A 15,736-nucleotide genomic window follows, 5' to 3' on the forward strand; every position below is an offset into this window, starting at 1 on the left:
AGCGAAAGAGCGGTGGGGACAGCCGCTGCTAAATTCCCGCGTCGCGGAGGGAGGAAGGCGGGACCCAGGCCGGCGGGACCACATCTCCCAGAAGCCCCAGCGCCAAGCAGGCACTGGCCTCTGAGCCCTCCCCCAAGGAGGCGGGGCCGTGGGCGGAGAGGAAGGGACGCGGCGAAGCCGGTGCGTGGCGCTGGCGTCGAGCGCGTGACGTCTTTCCTATGCGCCCCCTAGCGTCTTTGTCGCGCGGGTTTCTCAGCATCTGTTCTGTGAAGGTGACAGCGTGAGGTGACCCAGCAGGCCCCTCGCGATGCTGGCGGCACGGCGGCTGCTCGGCGGGTCCCTCCCCGCCCGGGTATCTGTGCGTTTCAGCGGCGACACGGTGAGGCCCGGCCTGGCTGGGGCCAGGGGTTTTCGGGGCCGGGTCTCGCGGCCGCGCCTGTGCACGAGCAGTCCCTGGGGTCTGTAGTGGCCTCTGGAGAGCCCCTCTCCCCAGGCCAGGTGGGAAGGCTCCCTCTCCTACCTGGTTGAAGTAGGGGAATGGGTCCCAACGCGGGGCCGACTCCCTCGGCCCTCCTGCTCGCTGACTTCCCTTGTTTCACAGTCCTCCGTCTGGCGTAAGTTTTGCAGGTTATGAGGTGCCCTAGTTTTGCATTCCCTCCTTGCTACAGCCTTGTAGGGCGTGAAGGGGTCATTGCCCCATTTAGGGACGCGCACCTTCTGATTTGTCGTCCACTGCTCTGCGCCCTGCAGTGCCTGAAAAGTGCTTTTAAAGGGGTGGGAATCCCGTCACCCTCAGCTGGATCGCTCTCCCCTGTGTCGTGGGGCTCATTTTCACCCCAAGTGAGCCCCTCCATCACCTGTGTGTCCTAAGGAGGCATTTCTTTCCTATCAGTAAACACATTTTGCCTCTTCAACCGAGTTGGGAACATAAAGGCCCCTGGTCTCACCAAGCTTTGGTCCAGCAGGGGAGTCAGGCAAGCAAAGGGCCATGGCACCACAGTCGGCTTTCGGGGCAGTGTGGTGCTGTGATGTAGGTGTGGTCCTTGGCCACCGACAGACCTGGGCTCACATTCCACCTGCTGCTTTTGACTGTGAGATCTTCCATAAGTTCCTTTTGCTCTGAGCCTGTTTTCTCCTCTGTGAAATAAAGAAAATAGTTCCTATCAGACTTGTTAGGAGGAAATGGGATTTTGGATGTAAAATGCTTCCATCCAGTACCTGCTAAACAACATACTTAGTAATGGCTGGGTGCAGTGTCTCACGCTTGGAATCCCAACACTTTGGGAGGCTGAGATGAGCAGATCACTTGAGGTCAGGAGTTCGAGACCATCCTGGCCAATATGGTGAAACCCCATCTCTACTAAAAATGTAAAATTACCCAGGCGTGGTGGCAAGTGCCTGTAACCCCAGCTATCCAGAGGCTGAGGCATAAGAATCACTTGAACCCAGGAGCGAGAATCTGTCTCAAAAAAAAAAATGCTTACTAAGTGGCAGTAGTAGCTGTGATGCTATAGATGCTTCCTATTCCTAGCCCATCTCCTGCTAAATAGGGGGACCCAAGATTCTGTAGCTTCTGGCCCAATCCCTCATGGCCCCAGAGCGCTGCTGGGCCTCCTGACCCTCTGTCTCCCCAGACAGCACCCAAGAAAACCTCATTTGGCTCGCTGAAGGATGAAGACCGGATATTCACCAACCTATATGGCCGTCATGACTGGAGGTGAGACAGTGCCCTTAGCCTGCTGGGTCCCAGAGCAAGGTGTCCCCTTCACTGCCTTCCCTACTCTGTCCAGGCTGAAAGGTGCCCTGAGTCGAGGTGACTGGTACAAGACAAAGGAGATCCTGCTGAAGGGGCCTGACTGGATCCTGGGCGAGATCAAGACATCGGGTTTGCGGGGCCGTGGAGGTGCTGGCTTCCCCACGGGCCTCAAGTGGAGCTTCATGAATAAGCCCTCAGATGGCAGGTGTGGGGGCAGGCGGGGCAGATGTGGCTGTGGGAGAGACCTTGGGGGTGGCTGAGGCTTCCCTGGGCCTTTGGGCTCTTTCCTTAGAGACATAGCATGAATGAGGTAGGCACATGTTCCCCAGGCCTCACGTGGATGGGACTTACTCTGTGGACTTCCACAGGGGAGACTTATGCAGCAGAGTCCATACATGATACTGACTCGGGCAGACTTAGTTCAAATCCTAGTTCTGCCTCCTAAACATAGAGCTTTGGGCAATTTCCCGGCCTTTGTGAACCTTAGGTTCCTTTTTGTAAATAGCACAGTAATATCATTCAAGAATGAAAGAGATATTGTTCATACAGCTTTTGGCCTATATGCTGGTTGGCACACAAAGCAAATGATAAATGTCACCTGCTTTACCTCCTTTTGGTGGTGGAGCTTGAGGAATTCTCTTTGTCACCAAGAGCAGATTCTGGCTCTCAGGGGCAGACACAAGGAGAGATTTTTGAATGAGCTGAAAGAAGACCTTTCTTGTGGTCGTAGCTGCCCAAAGAGAGAATAGGCAGTGAGCTCCTTGTCATTGGTGGTGAGCAAGCAGAGCCCTGGGACATGTTGGGAGGGCAGCAAGGGATTGGCTGTCAGAGGAGACATCTTTGAGGCCTCCCTGGGTGGAGTGGGGTGGCATGGAGTTGAAGACTCAGTGCTCGTGGCCCTGTATCCTGTCTGACCTGTGGACCCTGCAGGCCCAAGTATCTGGTGGTGAACGCAGATGAGGGGGAGCCGGGCACCTGCAAGGACCGGGAGATAATGCGCCATGATCCTCACAAGCTGGTGGAAGGCTGCCTGGTGGGGGGCCGGGCCATGGGCGCCCGCGCCGCCTATATCTATATCCGAGGGGAGTTCTACAATGAGGCCTCCAATCTGCAGGTGAGAAGGGAGAGAGGTGGACAGATAAGGTGCTCAGTGTGCACTCGCACCCCTCACCCGGCACAGTTGTTCTTAGGTGTTAGCACCTGGTCTCTCAATGGTTGAACTGGGGAGTGGCCAGTCCTGCATGCATCCCAGATGGGAACTTGGCTCCCAAAGCCTCTTCCAGGGCTCCTAATGCTGCTGGTATAAAAAAAAAATTTTTGTTTTGCATCAAAAAATACAGTATTTATTATAACAAGTAGCAAGAAGAAAGAAACTAAACGGAACTATATGTTTAGGAAGAGCGCTGAATAATCATGAATATGAACAATTGCTGTTTGGGGAAAATACATTATGTTCATTGCTTGGAACCGTGAATAATATATCTGTAGGAAACACAGAAAAATATAATAGGTTAAGACAATAAGGATATAGGCAATTACTTTTTTTTTTTTGAGACAGAGTCTCACTCTGCTGCCCACGCTGGAATGCAATCACGTGATCTCAGCTTACTGCAACCTCCACCTCCTGGGTTCAAGTGATTCTTTGCCTCAGTTTCCTGAGTAGCTGGGATTACAGGGATCTCCCTGTGGGAGATCAGCAAGCAGATTGAAGGCCACGCCCGGCTAATTTTGCATTTTTAGTAGAGATGGGTTTTCACCAATGTTGGCCAGGCTGGTTTCAAACTCCTGACCTTAGGTGATCCACCTGCCTTGGCCTCCCAAAGCGCTGGGATTATAGGAGTGAGCCGCCGCACCTGGCCTACATTTTTAATTTTATAAAGACTTATTTTCCTTACAAACTGGGCTGGTTAGGAGACCTGATGATACCTGCTTGGCTTGCATTTTCTTGGCATCGAAGCATCTTGCTTACGTGTTCCTTCCTACTTGTCTGTTTCAGGTCATAGTCAAGTTTTTCATTTTGTTTTACTTTTCATAGCAGGAGCATTAGGAGCCTCACCGTGGGAGGCCTTCAAGGGCTTCATGACTCCTGAAGTTATAGGCTGACTCCTGGGCTGGGGTGGTCTGGGGAACTCACACCTTTGTCCCACAGGTGGCCATCCGAGAGGCCTATGAGGCAGGTCTGATTGGCAAGAATGCCTGTGGCTCTGGCTATGATTTTGATGTGTTTGTGGTGCGAGGGGCTGGGGCCTACATCTGTGGAGAGGAGACGGCACTCATCGAGTCCATCGAGGGCAAGCAGGGCAAGCCCCGCCTGAAGCCCCCCTTCCCCGCAGACGTGGGTAAGGCCCGGTATGATCCTGGGTCACACTGTGTCCTGTGACACCCAGGATGTGGGTAGGCTCCCCATGGGTTGTTCTTCAGGGATTCCTGAGTGCCTTCCAGGCGGAGGACAGCTAGAGAGTAGGCTGGCAACAACACAGGCTCCCCCAGGGCTGCCTGCAGTCCCTCCTGCCTCAGCACTGTCCGTGCTGCTCTGTGGCTCCACCTCCACAGTGCCTGTTCTGGGGCTAAGGGCGTGGTGGTGAATGAGGCAATGCGGCATCTCTGGAGTGTGGGGTCCAGCAGGGATAAGAATGACAAGGAGATATTAGAGCAGGGCTCTGCCATGGGAGCAGGACCCTGGGACACACCTCCCTGCCAGGAAATCTGTACCACCCCCAGCAGCCACCAGTTATCTTCCCACTTCCCCGAAGGAGTGTTTGGCTGCCCCACAACTGTGGCCAATGTGGAGACAGTGGCAGTGTCTCCCACCATCTGCCGCCGTGGGGGTACCTGGTTTGCTGGCTTTGGCAGAGAGCGCAACTCGGGCACCAAACTATTCAACATCTCTGGCCACGTCAACCACCCTTGCACTGTGGAGGAGGAGATGTCGGTGCCCCTGAAGGAACTGATTGAGAAGCATGCTGGTAAGGCCTAGGACCAGTGAGGTGTGTGTGGGGGGCAGGGGAGCGCAGGTGTCCAGGAAGAGAGCCTGGGCGGGAGGGCTCTGGAGACGGGGCTGGGTCTAGGGGCTGACAAAGGGACTGGGCTCAGGACAAGGCAGGTGTGCCAGCTCCAGCGCTGACCCTGTATCCCTTTGGGGACTGACTTGGGGCACCAGGGGGTGTCACTGGTGGCTGGGACAACCTCCTTGCTGTGATCCCTGGTGGCTCGTCTACCCCACTGATCCCCAAGTCTGTGTGTGAGACTGTGCTGATGGACTTCGACGCACTGGTGCAGGCACAGACAGGCCTGGGCACAGCCGCGGTGATCGTCATGGACCGCTCGGTAAGGGCTCACACACCAGCCTGGTCCTTGCCATATGCCCTCCCTGGGCCTCCCAGAAAACCCTCTTGCCAGCACTCAGGCCTCAGTTCCTGTAGGCTGAGATAGAAGCAAGGTGGGAGAGGAGGGAAGAAGGCCGCTCTGGGGAGAATGCCCCAGAATCCGGGCAGCACAGGGGGCCCAGGGAGGCTAGAGGAGGCCAGACGCTAGGTGGGCTGGGAAGAGTTTCTGGATCTGGGGGAGGGGCTGCTGCTAGGGGGCTGAGGCGCAGGCTTCTGTCTGGTCTTGGGTGCCTGCTAATTGCCCTTCATCACCCAGACGGACATCGTGAAAGCCATCGCCCGCCTCATTGAGTTCTATAAGCACGAGAGCTGTGGCCAGTGCACCCCATGCCGCGAGGGTGAGCATCGGGCAGGTTGGGGGTTTGCTTGCTGTGGCCTCACTTAACCTCCACCCCACCACGTGGCCCTCACCCCTCAAGTGCCGCGCCACATCCTGGCTGGGGAAACCATCAGGCCCTCTCTTGTGGCTGTGGCTGCAGGTGTGGACTGGATGAACAAGGTGATGGCTCGTTTTGTGAGGGGGGACGCCCAGCCAGCTGAGATCGACTCCCTGTGGGAGATCAGCAAGCAGATTGAAGGCCACACCATCTGCGCCCTGGGGGACGGGGCTGCCTGGCCTGTGCAGGTACTCACTGCTCTTCTGCACAGCACGGAGGGTGGATGGCGCCAGGTGCCCAGGGTGTTGGGGGATTTTTGGACTCTTGTTTCACTGTCTCCCCCCACTGACCCCAGGGTCTGATCCGCCACTTTCGGCCGGAGCTCGAGGAGCGGATGCAGCGGTTTGCCCAACAGCACCAGGCCCGACAGACTGCCTCTTAGCCACCACCCTGGCCTGCTGTCCTGTGTCTGTCCGTCTGGAATGCTGGACAATAAATCGAGTGCTGCCCACCCTCTGCTGCAGCTGCAGTGACTGTGCTCTTCACCCTTTACCCAGCACAGGCTCCTCAAGGGTGGTAGGGGAGAACAGGGCCCAGTCTGGCTCATGGCCAGAGAAGGGACAGGCTCTTGTCCAGCTTGAAAGAGATGTTTATTTCGGCTCCATGATTCGGGTGGGGTGAATGTGAAAGTGGGGAGAGAGGAAACAGCCTCTGACTGGGGGTTGGGCATGGTGGGCAAGGCAGCCCCAGGCTCCACCATTTTTGTGGGGATGTTTCAGGCAGCCGTAGTGGAGGGCGGTAGGCGGGGCCCATCGGCTAGTTGCTGAGCTGGACAGGCCTGCTGTCCAGCAGATGCCACAGCTCTAGGCGGTGGTCGCTGTGGCCCAGGCACTCAAGCCAGTGCTGCAGGCGCTCCCCACTGGCATGACTGCCCAGCTGCACCCCGCCTGCCATGGGGATGGGTCAGAAACTGCCAGGAGCCTACCAGGCCTCCACCCCAGCGCCTCACATTCCCACTCACCAATGAAGTCGTCAGCTGTGCCCAGGTCATAGTCCCACACAGACACCAGCAGCGTCTTCTGGGCCAGCTCTTCCCGTGGGCCTGAGTAGAAGAATTCCTGCAGGGTGAAGGGCAGAGAGGCGGGAGGGAGGTGGCCTTGGTTCTCTCACGGCTTAAGAATCAGGCCCCGGCAGGGGAGTGGGTCAGCATGTCAAGGCCAGGGTTGGCTGGAACCTGCCTGGCATGGGATTACCTCATTGAACTCTGGGTTCAGGGTCTTTCTGCGAACACTGGTCTTGAATTTAGATTTCTTCCCTGTATTTGGATGCAGGAAACTGATTGGGAGGATTGCTGGGTTAGGTGTGGCCCTGGAGAGGTGAGGAGCCACAGCCTCACCCTTACCTCCCGCCTGCACACCCCGTTCACACTCACAGGCGCACGAAGGGGTCTGAGTAACAGTTGGCATCCATGGGGGCTAGGTGGGCGCAGCGCAGCACCCCCACCAGCAGGCCGCCCCGCTGAGAGCTGTAGCACAGCGACAGCAGGACGCGCCCACGTTCCTCCCCGGCCACCTGTCTCCACCTCCTCCTGCAGGTGTAGGCTGAGGTCAGCCCCCATCCAGCCCAGAGCCCGCCCCCTTGAGCCTCTGCGCTGGACTGGAAAGCTCAACCTGGCCCCAAAGAAATCAGGAGCCAATGACTTCATTTCCCAATGCAGCCACTCGCCCTAGCGCTCTGGAATCTGTACCATCCAGGGCCTGATCAAAAGCGGGGCTTGCTGACCGGGTGACCAGTGAGCTCAGCATGTCTGTCACGGAGGGGCAGGGAACTGGATGACTTGCCAGTAGCTCCCTAAGTGGCCTCCTCTCTGGTGCCATAGCCACCCCTGCAGGCCCACAGCTCTGGGAGGATGTTCACCTCCCAAGGAGAAGCAGATCTCAATTCCCAAACCCCACCCATTTCACCCCATACTGCCCTGGGGACCAGAGCTGGGTGTCCTTTGCCACACTCTGAGCCCTGGTGCTTCTGAAGAGGCTCAGGGAGGAAGCCTGGGGAAGACGCACTGCTCTCACCCAGGGGTGGGTTTCCATTTGCAGAGAGCCCCCCTACCTTGCTCACAGGCGGCTCTCAGGAACGCAGGAGTGCTCAGTGAGCACTCACCATGCTCCGGGCACTCTTGTGCTTGGGATTGGGGTGGAGGTGGGGCTGGTGCTAGGTGGAGTGGCCCATTCCGGCCACCTTGGTGGGCCTCAGCCACTTGGGCTTAGCTAATCAACAGCTACAGCAACTTGTGGTTCCACCAGGGGGCAGGCGCCCGGCACTTTGGAGAGGAGCTGGTAGGGGCCCTGCTCTCAGCTTCCCAGCTACCCCTCCCCTACCAAGCCATAGGAATTCTGGCCAGGTCTTTCCGCTCCAGTGATATCAAAGAAAGCCCTGCAGTCACCCTCACTGCCTCCAGACAAGGGCCTGTCTAGGGCAGCCTGCCCTAGGAGTGAGCTCCACACTGCCCCTAGGGCCAGACCCTAGCCAGGGAGCCCCACCCATCTGTCCTCTCTTGCACCTTGCCCAGCCTCCCATCTCGGGCCGTGGACAAATGCCACCAGTTTCAGCCTCAAGGTTGCCTGGGTCTCTCTGCCCAACTGTGCCCCTGAGGACTCTGCTTGTCCCAGTGCCCCATAGCTCCTCTGGGCCGCCCTGGCAAGGGAGTCACCCTCACTTTGCCACTGGGGGCCTGGGTGTCCCCTGGGGCAATGAGGGCTCACAGGGCCTGTGAGAGCTGACCTCAGGTTCCTCCAAGCCCCTATTCCCCTGCCACCCCAGGCCTGCGCCCTCATCCCGGCTCAGCCCAGCTGTCCTACCCACCTGATAGAGGGACATGCCACGGGCTGTGTCCAGGCTCTTGGACCTCTTGGTCTGAAAGGGCAGAGAGCCCAGTCATCGTGGCCATATGCTGCCCAGGTCCCCCTCTCTGCTCCTCCCCTCCAGATCCCCCATCACAAGGTTCCTGGCCCCTGCAGCCCCACCCTGTGCTCCAGCCCCACTCACCAGCCTCCACTTCTCCAGACAGATGTCGAAGCTCCTGGCTTGGTTGGGCACCAGCTTCCTCAGGGGTACCCGCAGTTCCCCCAGGGGAGGTGCCCGCCGCCGTCGCCGAAACCATGGGTCCTCACACACACATAGCCTGGTGGCCACCCAGGTCAGACAGCCCCATCCCTCTGCCCCACCCCCAGGTGGCCCAGGCTGGATCCTCACCTAAGGGTCTTGCCTGCAGCATCCTGGTGGGTAAAGCCGTGGTAGGTGAGTGTCTCCTCCCAGACAGGTACCTTTGTGGCCCGAACGGTGCGTGTCCGAAGCTGGCTGGCCTAGGACCCAAGCAGGGGGGTCAGGGCCTCTTAGGGCCAACACTGTCCTCCAACCCTCAACCCTGCCTCCCTGATAGGACCCCCTATTTGCACATCACAGCAACTGGGACCCAGGCCTTGGGGTCAGGAGCCAAGTGGAGCCAGGTGGGTGCCCCAGGCTGGCCCTTCGGCCAGAGGGCAGCAGTGGGGGTCTGGGGCTTGCCCTCACTTTGCTGGCCCCTGGCAGCAGATTGGCTTTGACATAGGTGTCCATGGAGCCTGAGGCCAATGGCTTGAGGCCCTGGGAACAGACAGTGGGTATGAGACAGGTCCGTGGCCCAGCCCTGTCCCAGGGATGCCCACTCCCATCCTCACCTTGGCACGATGAGCTGTGCAGTGCAGGGCACTGTTGTCCGCATCAAAAAGAAGTGTGAACTCCAGGGTGCCCAGGGCAGCTAAGGGCAGGTAGCAGGCAGGGTCATCTACCTCAGCTCAATCTGCCTCTGCCCATGGCACGTACCTCCTGCCTTGCCCTTCCATGGCCAGATGCCAGTGACACCACAATCCCCAGCCTGGCTGGGCTGAGCTCAGGGTGTCCCCCTCCTCCCACCCCTACTCACTGCTGTCATCTGAGTCTCCCTCTGGCTCTGGGTCGGGCTGTGGCTGGGGTGCAGAGCGAATGGCAGATGCCGCTGTGGAACAAGGGTCCGAAGGGTGCAGGACGGGCTCCGCAAAAGGGTAGAAGTGGGGGAAGTAGTGGGAGATGAGGCGGATGGGCCGGATGGGGCCAGGGCTCACATCGATGGCCATGTGCTCCTGCATGCTCACCCGGGAAGGCCGCCCACCTTCTGCCACAGTACCTGCCATGGGGGCCTGGATGGGGGTTGGAGGCGCAGGGACTCAGACAAATGTCTGAGGACTGGGGCTAGGGGGAACACACCCAGCCTCAGAGACCTGAGGACAGATGGAGGGTTGGGGGAGGGGCCGGGGGAGTCCCCAGCCTGGAGGGTCGTGGCAGACTTTGGCGGGGATCCGGTGTGCAGGAAGTCATCCAGCTCCCAGTCCTTACCGCTCTTGGGGCTACTTCACCCGGTGTGTGTCGCTGCTGCTGGCGCTGGGTGTGCACTTTTGGGGGCAGAGCCAGTGACTGCCGTGTCCCCAGTGAGCGAGTGTGACCCAGAGCTCAGAACCCACCCAGAGCTCCTTCCTAGCGCTGAGGCCCAGCTTTCCTCCTTCCTCTGCCCCCTTCACACTTTGTCAAAGGGAGTTATTTTTACCACCATCATGTGGCCCTGCGCCCAGGTGAGGAGGCTGGAGGGCTGGAGGTGACAGAGGGCTGTGGGGGTGATGAGGACTTTGTGGGAAGGAGGGAGCATGTGGGGAGGAGGGGAAGGGGCACATGGGAAGGTGGGAGGGGAGGGAGGTCTGGAGAGGAGAGGAGGGGAGGCACAGGAAGGTGGCCCTGTGATCCTGCCCTGCGGTGGTGGCCAGTTTACACTCTGAAACATGAACCAGATCATCCCGCCTCCACCCTTGCTTGGAATAAAATCTGAACCCTTTGGTGAGGCACGGCCCCTTTTCACCTCACCAAGGAGTGTCCCCTGGCATCTCACAGTGAGGGCTGCTCCCCTCCCATACTGGGCCACCCTCCAGCCTTTGACCTGGCCACTCCTGCTGACCTTTGCTTTCTGGGTCAACCTTTGCTTTCTGGGTCAACCCCTGCAGGGGATCTTGGCTGGTTTTAACCATCCAGCATTCCCTCTCCGCTCTTCTCCCCAGTTACTCTTTAAATTTTTAATCCACATAACCGTAGATATTTATGGGGTACAATATGTTCTGATGTGATAGTGTAGAAATGTGATTTCTACAATATGCATTGTAGAAAGATTCAGACAGGCTAGAAAAAAAAAAAACAACAACACTTGGCCAGGTGTGGTGGCTCACGCCTGTAATCCCACCACTTTGGGAGGCTGAGGCTGGTGGATTAGAGGTCAGGTGTTCGAGACCATCCTAGCTAACACGGTGAAACCCCGTCTCTACGAAAAATACAAAAAATTAGCTGGGCGTGGTGGTGCACACCTGTAATCCCAGCTACTCGGGAGGCTGAGGCAGGAGAATTGCTTGAACCCAGGAGGCGGAGGTTGCAGTGAGCTGAGATTGCCCCATTGCACTCTAGCCTGGGCGACAGAGCGAGACTCCATCTCAAAAAAAATAAATCATAACACTTAAAATGTACTCTTAAAGCGACTGAGATACACGAGGTTATCATCAGGGATGTTTGCCATGCTGTGCAGCAGGACCTTCGCTCACTCTTCCTCACTGGAATTCTGTACCCTAAGAGCGACGTCTGCCCTCTCCGGCCCTTTGTAACCACCATTCTCTCTACTTCTAGTTCAACTTTTTCAGGTTCCACATAAACATGAGACCATCTGGTAACTGTCTTTCTGTGCCTAGCTTATTTCGCTTAGCATATCGTCCTGGGTTCATCCCTGGTGGAATGTGTGTTGTCACAAATGGCAGAATGTCCCTCTTTGTTAAGGCTGGACAGTGTAGACAGACCATCTACCCATCCGTCTGATGCTGGGCGGTTGGGCTGCTGCCGTGTCTTAGCCATTGTGAATGGCACTGCAGTGAACATGGATGCAGACACCTCTTTAGCATGCTGACTTCAACTCCTGTGGATACTACCCACAAGTGGGGTTGCTGCGTCACATGGTCGTTCTATTTTTAGTGTTCTAAGGGACTGCCATACAATTTTCCAAAATGGCTGCGCCCAGTTACCTTCCCACTAACAGCACATAAGGCTTCCCTCTCTCCACATCCTCACGAGCACTTACCTCTGCTGGATTTGGTAATAGCCTTTCTAACAGGGGTGAGGGGGTGTCTCATTGAGATTTTAGCTTGCATTTCCTGCATGATTAGTGATGCTGAGCATTTTTTAATGTCTTCTTTTGGGAAATGTGCGTTCAGGCCCTTTGCCCGTGTTTAAATTGGGGTATTTGTTTCTTGTTATTGACTTGAATTCCTTATTTTGGATGTTAGCCCCTTATCAGGTATATGATCTGCAAATATTTTCTCCCATCCCATAGGCTCTCTCTTCACTTTGTTACTTGTTTCTTTTGCTGTGTAGACGCTTTTTAGTCGGGTGCCACGCCATTTGTCTATTTTTGGTTTTGATGCCTTTGCTTTTGGGGTCCTATCCAAGAATCATTGCCCAGACCAATTTCTAGAACTTTCCCATGTTTCCTCCAAGTAGTGTAGCCATTCCAGGGTTTGGTTTTTTAATTTACTACAGGATCTCACTCTGTCACCCAGGCTGGAGTGCAGTGGCACAATCTCAGCTCACTGCAACTTCTGCCTCCTGGGCTAAGCGATCCTCCCACCTCAGTTTTTTTTTTTTTTTTGAGATGGAGTTTCGCTTCAGGCATGCACCACCATGCTTGGCTAATTTTTTTTTTTTTGTATTTTTGTAGAGATGGGGTTTCACTACGTTGCCCAGGCTGGTCTTGAACTCCTGAAGTCACGGTGACCCGGCTTGGCTTCCCAAAGTGCTGGGAGTACAGGCATGAGCCACGGTGTCCAGCTCACTTCCGGTTACATAGCCCATTTAGGGCCGATTTTTGTATAACGTGTGAACCTCAATTGTTCTTTGGGCACCACTGTTTCTCAGTCCAGGGAGTTTCCCCTCCTACCCAGGCAAGCATCCCAGACTATAAATCAATGTATTGTAAACCTAACTGGCCATGCGATAGGCTCAGGGAAGTACATGTGGCTCAAGGCAGGCCAGTGAGGAGCAGTTCTGGGTTAGGCTGGCTGGGAAGGAGCAGCCATGTTTTCTGTTGATGGATGCTGCGGCCCCCTTCTCACCTCTCACACACTGCACTAGAGACAACCCCCCAGGGCTGAGGCCAGCACAGCAAGAGGAGAGCCCTGAGCTTCTGGATCCAGCCCTACCTGAAGCTCACCGTGGCAAGTTCAGATCACCCACTCCCTCAACTCTTTCACAGACCCTGGTTTACCTAGTTAATGTATAATTCCACTACTATCTGTGATTAAATAATGTGGAATCACATAATTATCTGTGTTACCTGGTCTGAGGTCTACCCCAGACTGAGCACCCCCTCTGGAGGGCAGGTCAGCATCTGGCTGGTCCACAGCTGTGGCACACACAGCAACTGGCACACACAGGGGCTCTGCATGTTAGAGCTCCACAGAAACACGCAGGGGCATGGGTGCGCCTACTCCTCCTGGGATCGTGGAGCCCAGCACAAGGTCAGCCAAGCACAGCAGAGAGGACAGGAGCCGCAGGCTGAGATATGGGCAGTGCAATTTCTCAGTTCTAATCCCAGTCTGGGGACCCTTGAGCAAGATGTCTGTCCTCCCTGAATGCGGTCTCAGCAGCCAGAGATAGTGTTGGCCCCACCTCACAGGCTGTTGTGAGGGTGAAATGAATTGACTTCAAGTACTTGGCACCCAGGAAGTGTCCACTGCTGTGGAGAATGGCCTGACTGGCAGGAAGAGCCCAGCCAGCAGCCTGGAGTGGTCTGCCCAAGGTCAAGGCCCAGTGCAGCAGAAGCAGGAGCTCTAGAGCTGTCAAAGGCCTTTATTCAGTCCTGGGGTGGAGCTGGCCTGGCAGGGTGAAGCCAGGGACTCCTTAGGGTGGGCCAGGCCCTCAGAACCCCTGGGTTGCCCAGGGCCGGCCAGGCGGGGCTGGTAGGTACCAGGTGCCAGCAGTTGCAGGGCAAACTCAGTGATGACAGCCGTGAGGCCCCAGACCCGGTGTGGTCCATGCAGGAAGACGGGTAGCGTGTAGCGGAAGTGGCCGCCCTGGCAGAAGTGGGTATAGCCCTGATTCTGTGTCTGCAGCAGGTGGGCCAGCGGCAGTGCGAACACCTCATCCACCTGCAGGCAGGAGGCAGAGGTGGTAGACAGAGAACTGGAACCACCCAGCCACATTCCCCAGCTCACCTCCTCAGAGTTGGGCCTGAGGCTCTGGGGATCCAGTGGGCCCACACCGGCAAGCACTGGCACCACAGTGGCCTTTTGCTGGGGAAGAGGGCAGGTAGTCAGAGAAGCATGGCTTCAGCTGAGTTTGAAGGTTGGTGAGGGGCGTGTAAGAGGAAGAACCTCTTTGCCAAGCACAGGCCTATGTTCGGGTCCGCCCGTGTCCTCCAGCCATGTTGACTGACCCGGGTCCCCTCAAATGCACTAGACCTGTTCCCTCTGCCTAGGACAATCTCCCACCTGGCATTCAAGCCTTGATTCAATCCCTGCCCACTCCACAAAGCTTCCCTGACTCTAAACCACCAAGCTGGGTGGAGCTGGCACACCCCATCACCCTGGGCCATCTCTACTCAGGACACCAGAGCCTCCCAATCCCTTCCCGAGGGGGTCTGTGGGGTGGCGCATGTGACCAGGCAGGTTTGGGGCACCCCTCCACACTACACCTGTAGGGGGTCCATGATCATTCCGGTCTCTGGGGGCCCAGCTCCAGGGCAGCCACAGAGTGAGTGAGTGGGGTGGGGTGGCCTCAGCCAGGTGGCTCACCCGATCATACACAGGCCGCAGCAGGCCCCACACGTGCTCCTGGGGCACTGCCAGGCCCAGCTCCTCCTGGGTTTCCCGCAAGGCCGTGTGCACCACGTCTTGGTCAGCTGGGTCGCACTTGCCGCCTGGGAAACTAAACAGACACAGGGAGTCTGGTCCTTGGACTCTTGGGGCCACGGAGAGGTCGGGGTGTCCGCAGTGCAGGGGGGCCAGTGGCTCACCAAGGCATCGCCTGCCTCTGTCCCTAGTTTGCTGGGAGGCTCCAGGCAAGCCGCCCGACCTCTGGAGACCAGTTTACCTCCCTGAGCAGCAATGGGGATAAGGGAGAGAGACCCGGGGCAGCACAGGATAGGAGGGTCTGCAGCAGGTGCAAGAAGATCTTGGGGCTCAGATAACCAAATTCGGCCTATGGTGGTCCCCGTAGCGGGGCCCGAACCTCTCCGTAGTCGCCGGCAGGGGGCGGCGTTCTCCTTAGCAGAAAACAGCTCCGAGGGGTGTCCCGGGCCGAGGCCGGCGCGCTGGGAGGCGCGTGAGGGGCGCCCGCGCCACAGCAGGTGCACGGGAGCCGAGGGACGAGGATCGCTGACCCCTTGCCGCAGCCCGTGGGCGGAGGGGCTCTCCCCAGACCCATTTTACGGAGGTGCAAACCGAGGCTCGAAGGAACTAAGTGCCCTGCCCGAGGTCCCTGACAACCCCGGGCTCCGGCGGCCTCTGGCAGAAGGGCGGGGAGTTCCCGGCCACTCTACCTGACGTCGCCCTGGTGTCTCCCGATCAGGCGGCTGGACCGCAGAGTGTACAGCAGCGCCGGGACCCCGCGCACTGAGCAGAGCGGCACGAGCACCGCGGCCGACGCAGGCCGCGTGCGGAGCCGGGCCGTGGCCGTCGCCAGCAGCCGGCGGCAGCGCATCTCGCCCTCGGCCGACAGCCAGTCCGGCAGCATGTCGAGTCCTGCGCGGCCTGGACACCTAGAGCGCGGGGTCGGGCGAGGACCGCTGAGGGACTGGGCGGGGCGAGGGGCGGGGCGAGGGGCGGGGCGGGGCGGGGCGGGGCGAGGGAAGGGGCGGGGCGGGGCGAGGGAAGGGGCGGGGCGAGGGAAGGGGCTCGGGGGTCGCGCTCAGCCCGGGTTGCTGGGCAGCAGGATGGGGAGCCCACTCAAAGCGTCCCGCCCTGGGGTGCTGAGCACCTCTGGCGGCGTGGGCGGGGCCTCGGCAGGACGGAGTCTGTGGGCGAGGCCTGCCCGGAGGCGTGGATGGGGGGAGTCTGTCCGGGAGCGGGGCCTGTTTAAAGGCGGGCCTCGGTGGGACGCGTTGAAGCCCCTAGATGGGAGGG

At 58.1% G+C, this 15,736-nt stretch overlaps 2 protein-coding genes across 2 annotated transcripts; one reads left to right on the forward strand and one right to left on the reverse strand.

Moving 5' to 3' along the window:
* Nucleotides 1-232: 232 nt before the first annotated feature.
* On the forward strand, nucleotides 233-6,030 carry NDUFV1 (NADH:ubiquinone oxidoreductase core subunit V1). Its single transcript, XM_002755592.6, has 10 exons — nucleotides 233-379; nucleotides 1,635-1,717; nucleotides 1,791-1,961; nucleotides 2,687-2,870; nucleotides 3,906-4,095; nucleotides 4,510-4,722; nucleotides 4,917-5,083; nucleotides 5,399-5,480; nucleotides 5,622-5,767; nucleotides 5,875-6,030. The coding sequence occupies exons 1-10, from the start codon at nucleotides 308-310 to the stop codon at nucleotides 5,959-5,961; spliced, it is 1,395 nt and encodes a 464-aa protein (XP_002755638.1). The 5' UTR covers nucleotides 233-307; the 3' UTR covers nucleotides 5,962-6,030.
* A 120-nt stretch (nucleotides 6,031-6,150) lies between these two features.
* Nucleotides 6,151-15,366, reverse strand: NUDT8 (nudix hydrolase 8). The gene is given in 14 exon segments (XM_078341576.1): nucleotides 6,151-6,466; nucleotides 6,541-6,637; nucleotides 6,773-6,854; nucleotides 6,952-7,095; nucleotides 7,097-7,107; nucleotides 8,382-8,432; nucleotides 8,565-8,700; nucleotides 8,772-8,881; nucleotides 9,090-9,161; nucleotides 9,236-9,315; nucleotides 9,481-9,733; nucleotides 13,829-13,906; nucleotides 14,408-14,540; nucleotides 15,154-15,366. Coding segments are annotated over 14 exon segments (1,572 nt in total). The 5' UTR covers nucleotides 15,348-15,366; the 3' UTR covers nucleotides 6,151-6,335.
* Nucleotides 15,367-15,736: the final 370 nt, after the last annotated feature.

The sequence above is a fragment of the Callithrix jacchus genome, chromosome 10, assembly GCF_049354715.1.
Source record: "Callithrix jacchus isolate 240 chromosome 10, calJac240_pri, whole genome shotgun sequence".
Lineage (NCBI taxonomy): Eukaryota > Metazoa > Chordata > Mammalia > Primates > Cebidae > Callithrix > Callithrix jacchus.

Excerpts from the sequence above, each read along its gene's own strand:
- NDUFV1 (XM_002755592.6), top strand. The coding sequence starts at position 308 with ATGCTGGCGGCACGGCGGCTGCTCGGCGGGTCCCTCCCCGCCCGGGTA. Across the intron at positions 1,718-1,790 it reads TATGGCCGTCATGACTGGAG|GCTGAAAGGTGCCCTGAGTC; the intron begins GTGAGACAGTGC and ends TACTCTGTCCAG. Across the intron at positions 5,768-5,874 it reads GGGCTGCCTGGCCTGTGCAG|GGTCTGATCCGCCACTTTCG; the intron begins GTACTCACTGCT and ends CACTGACCCCAG.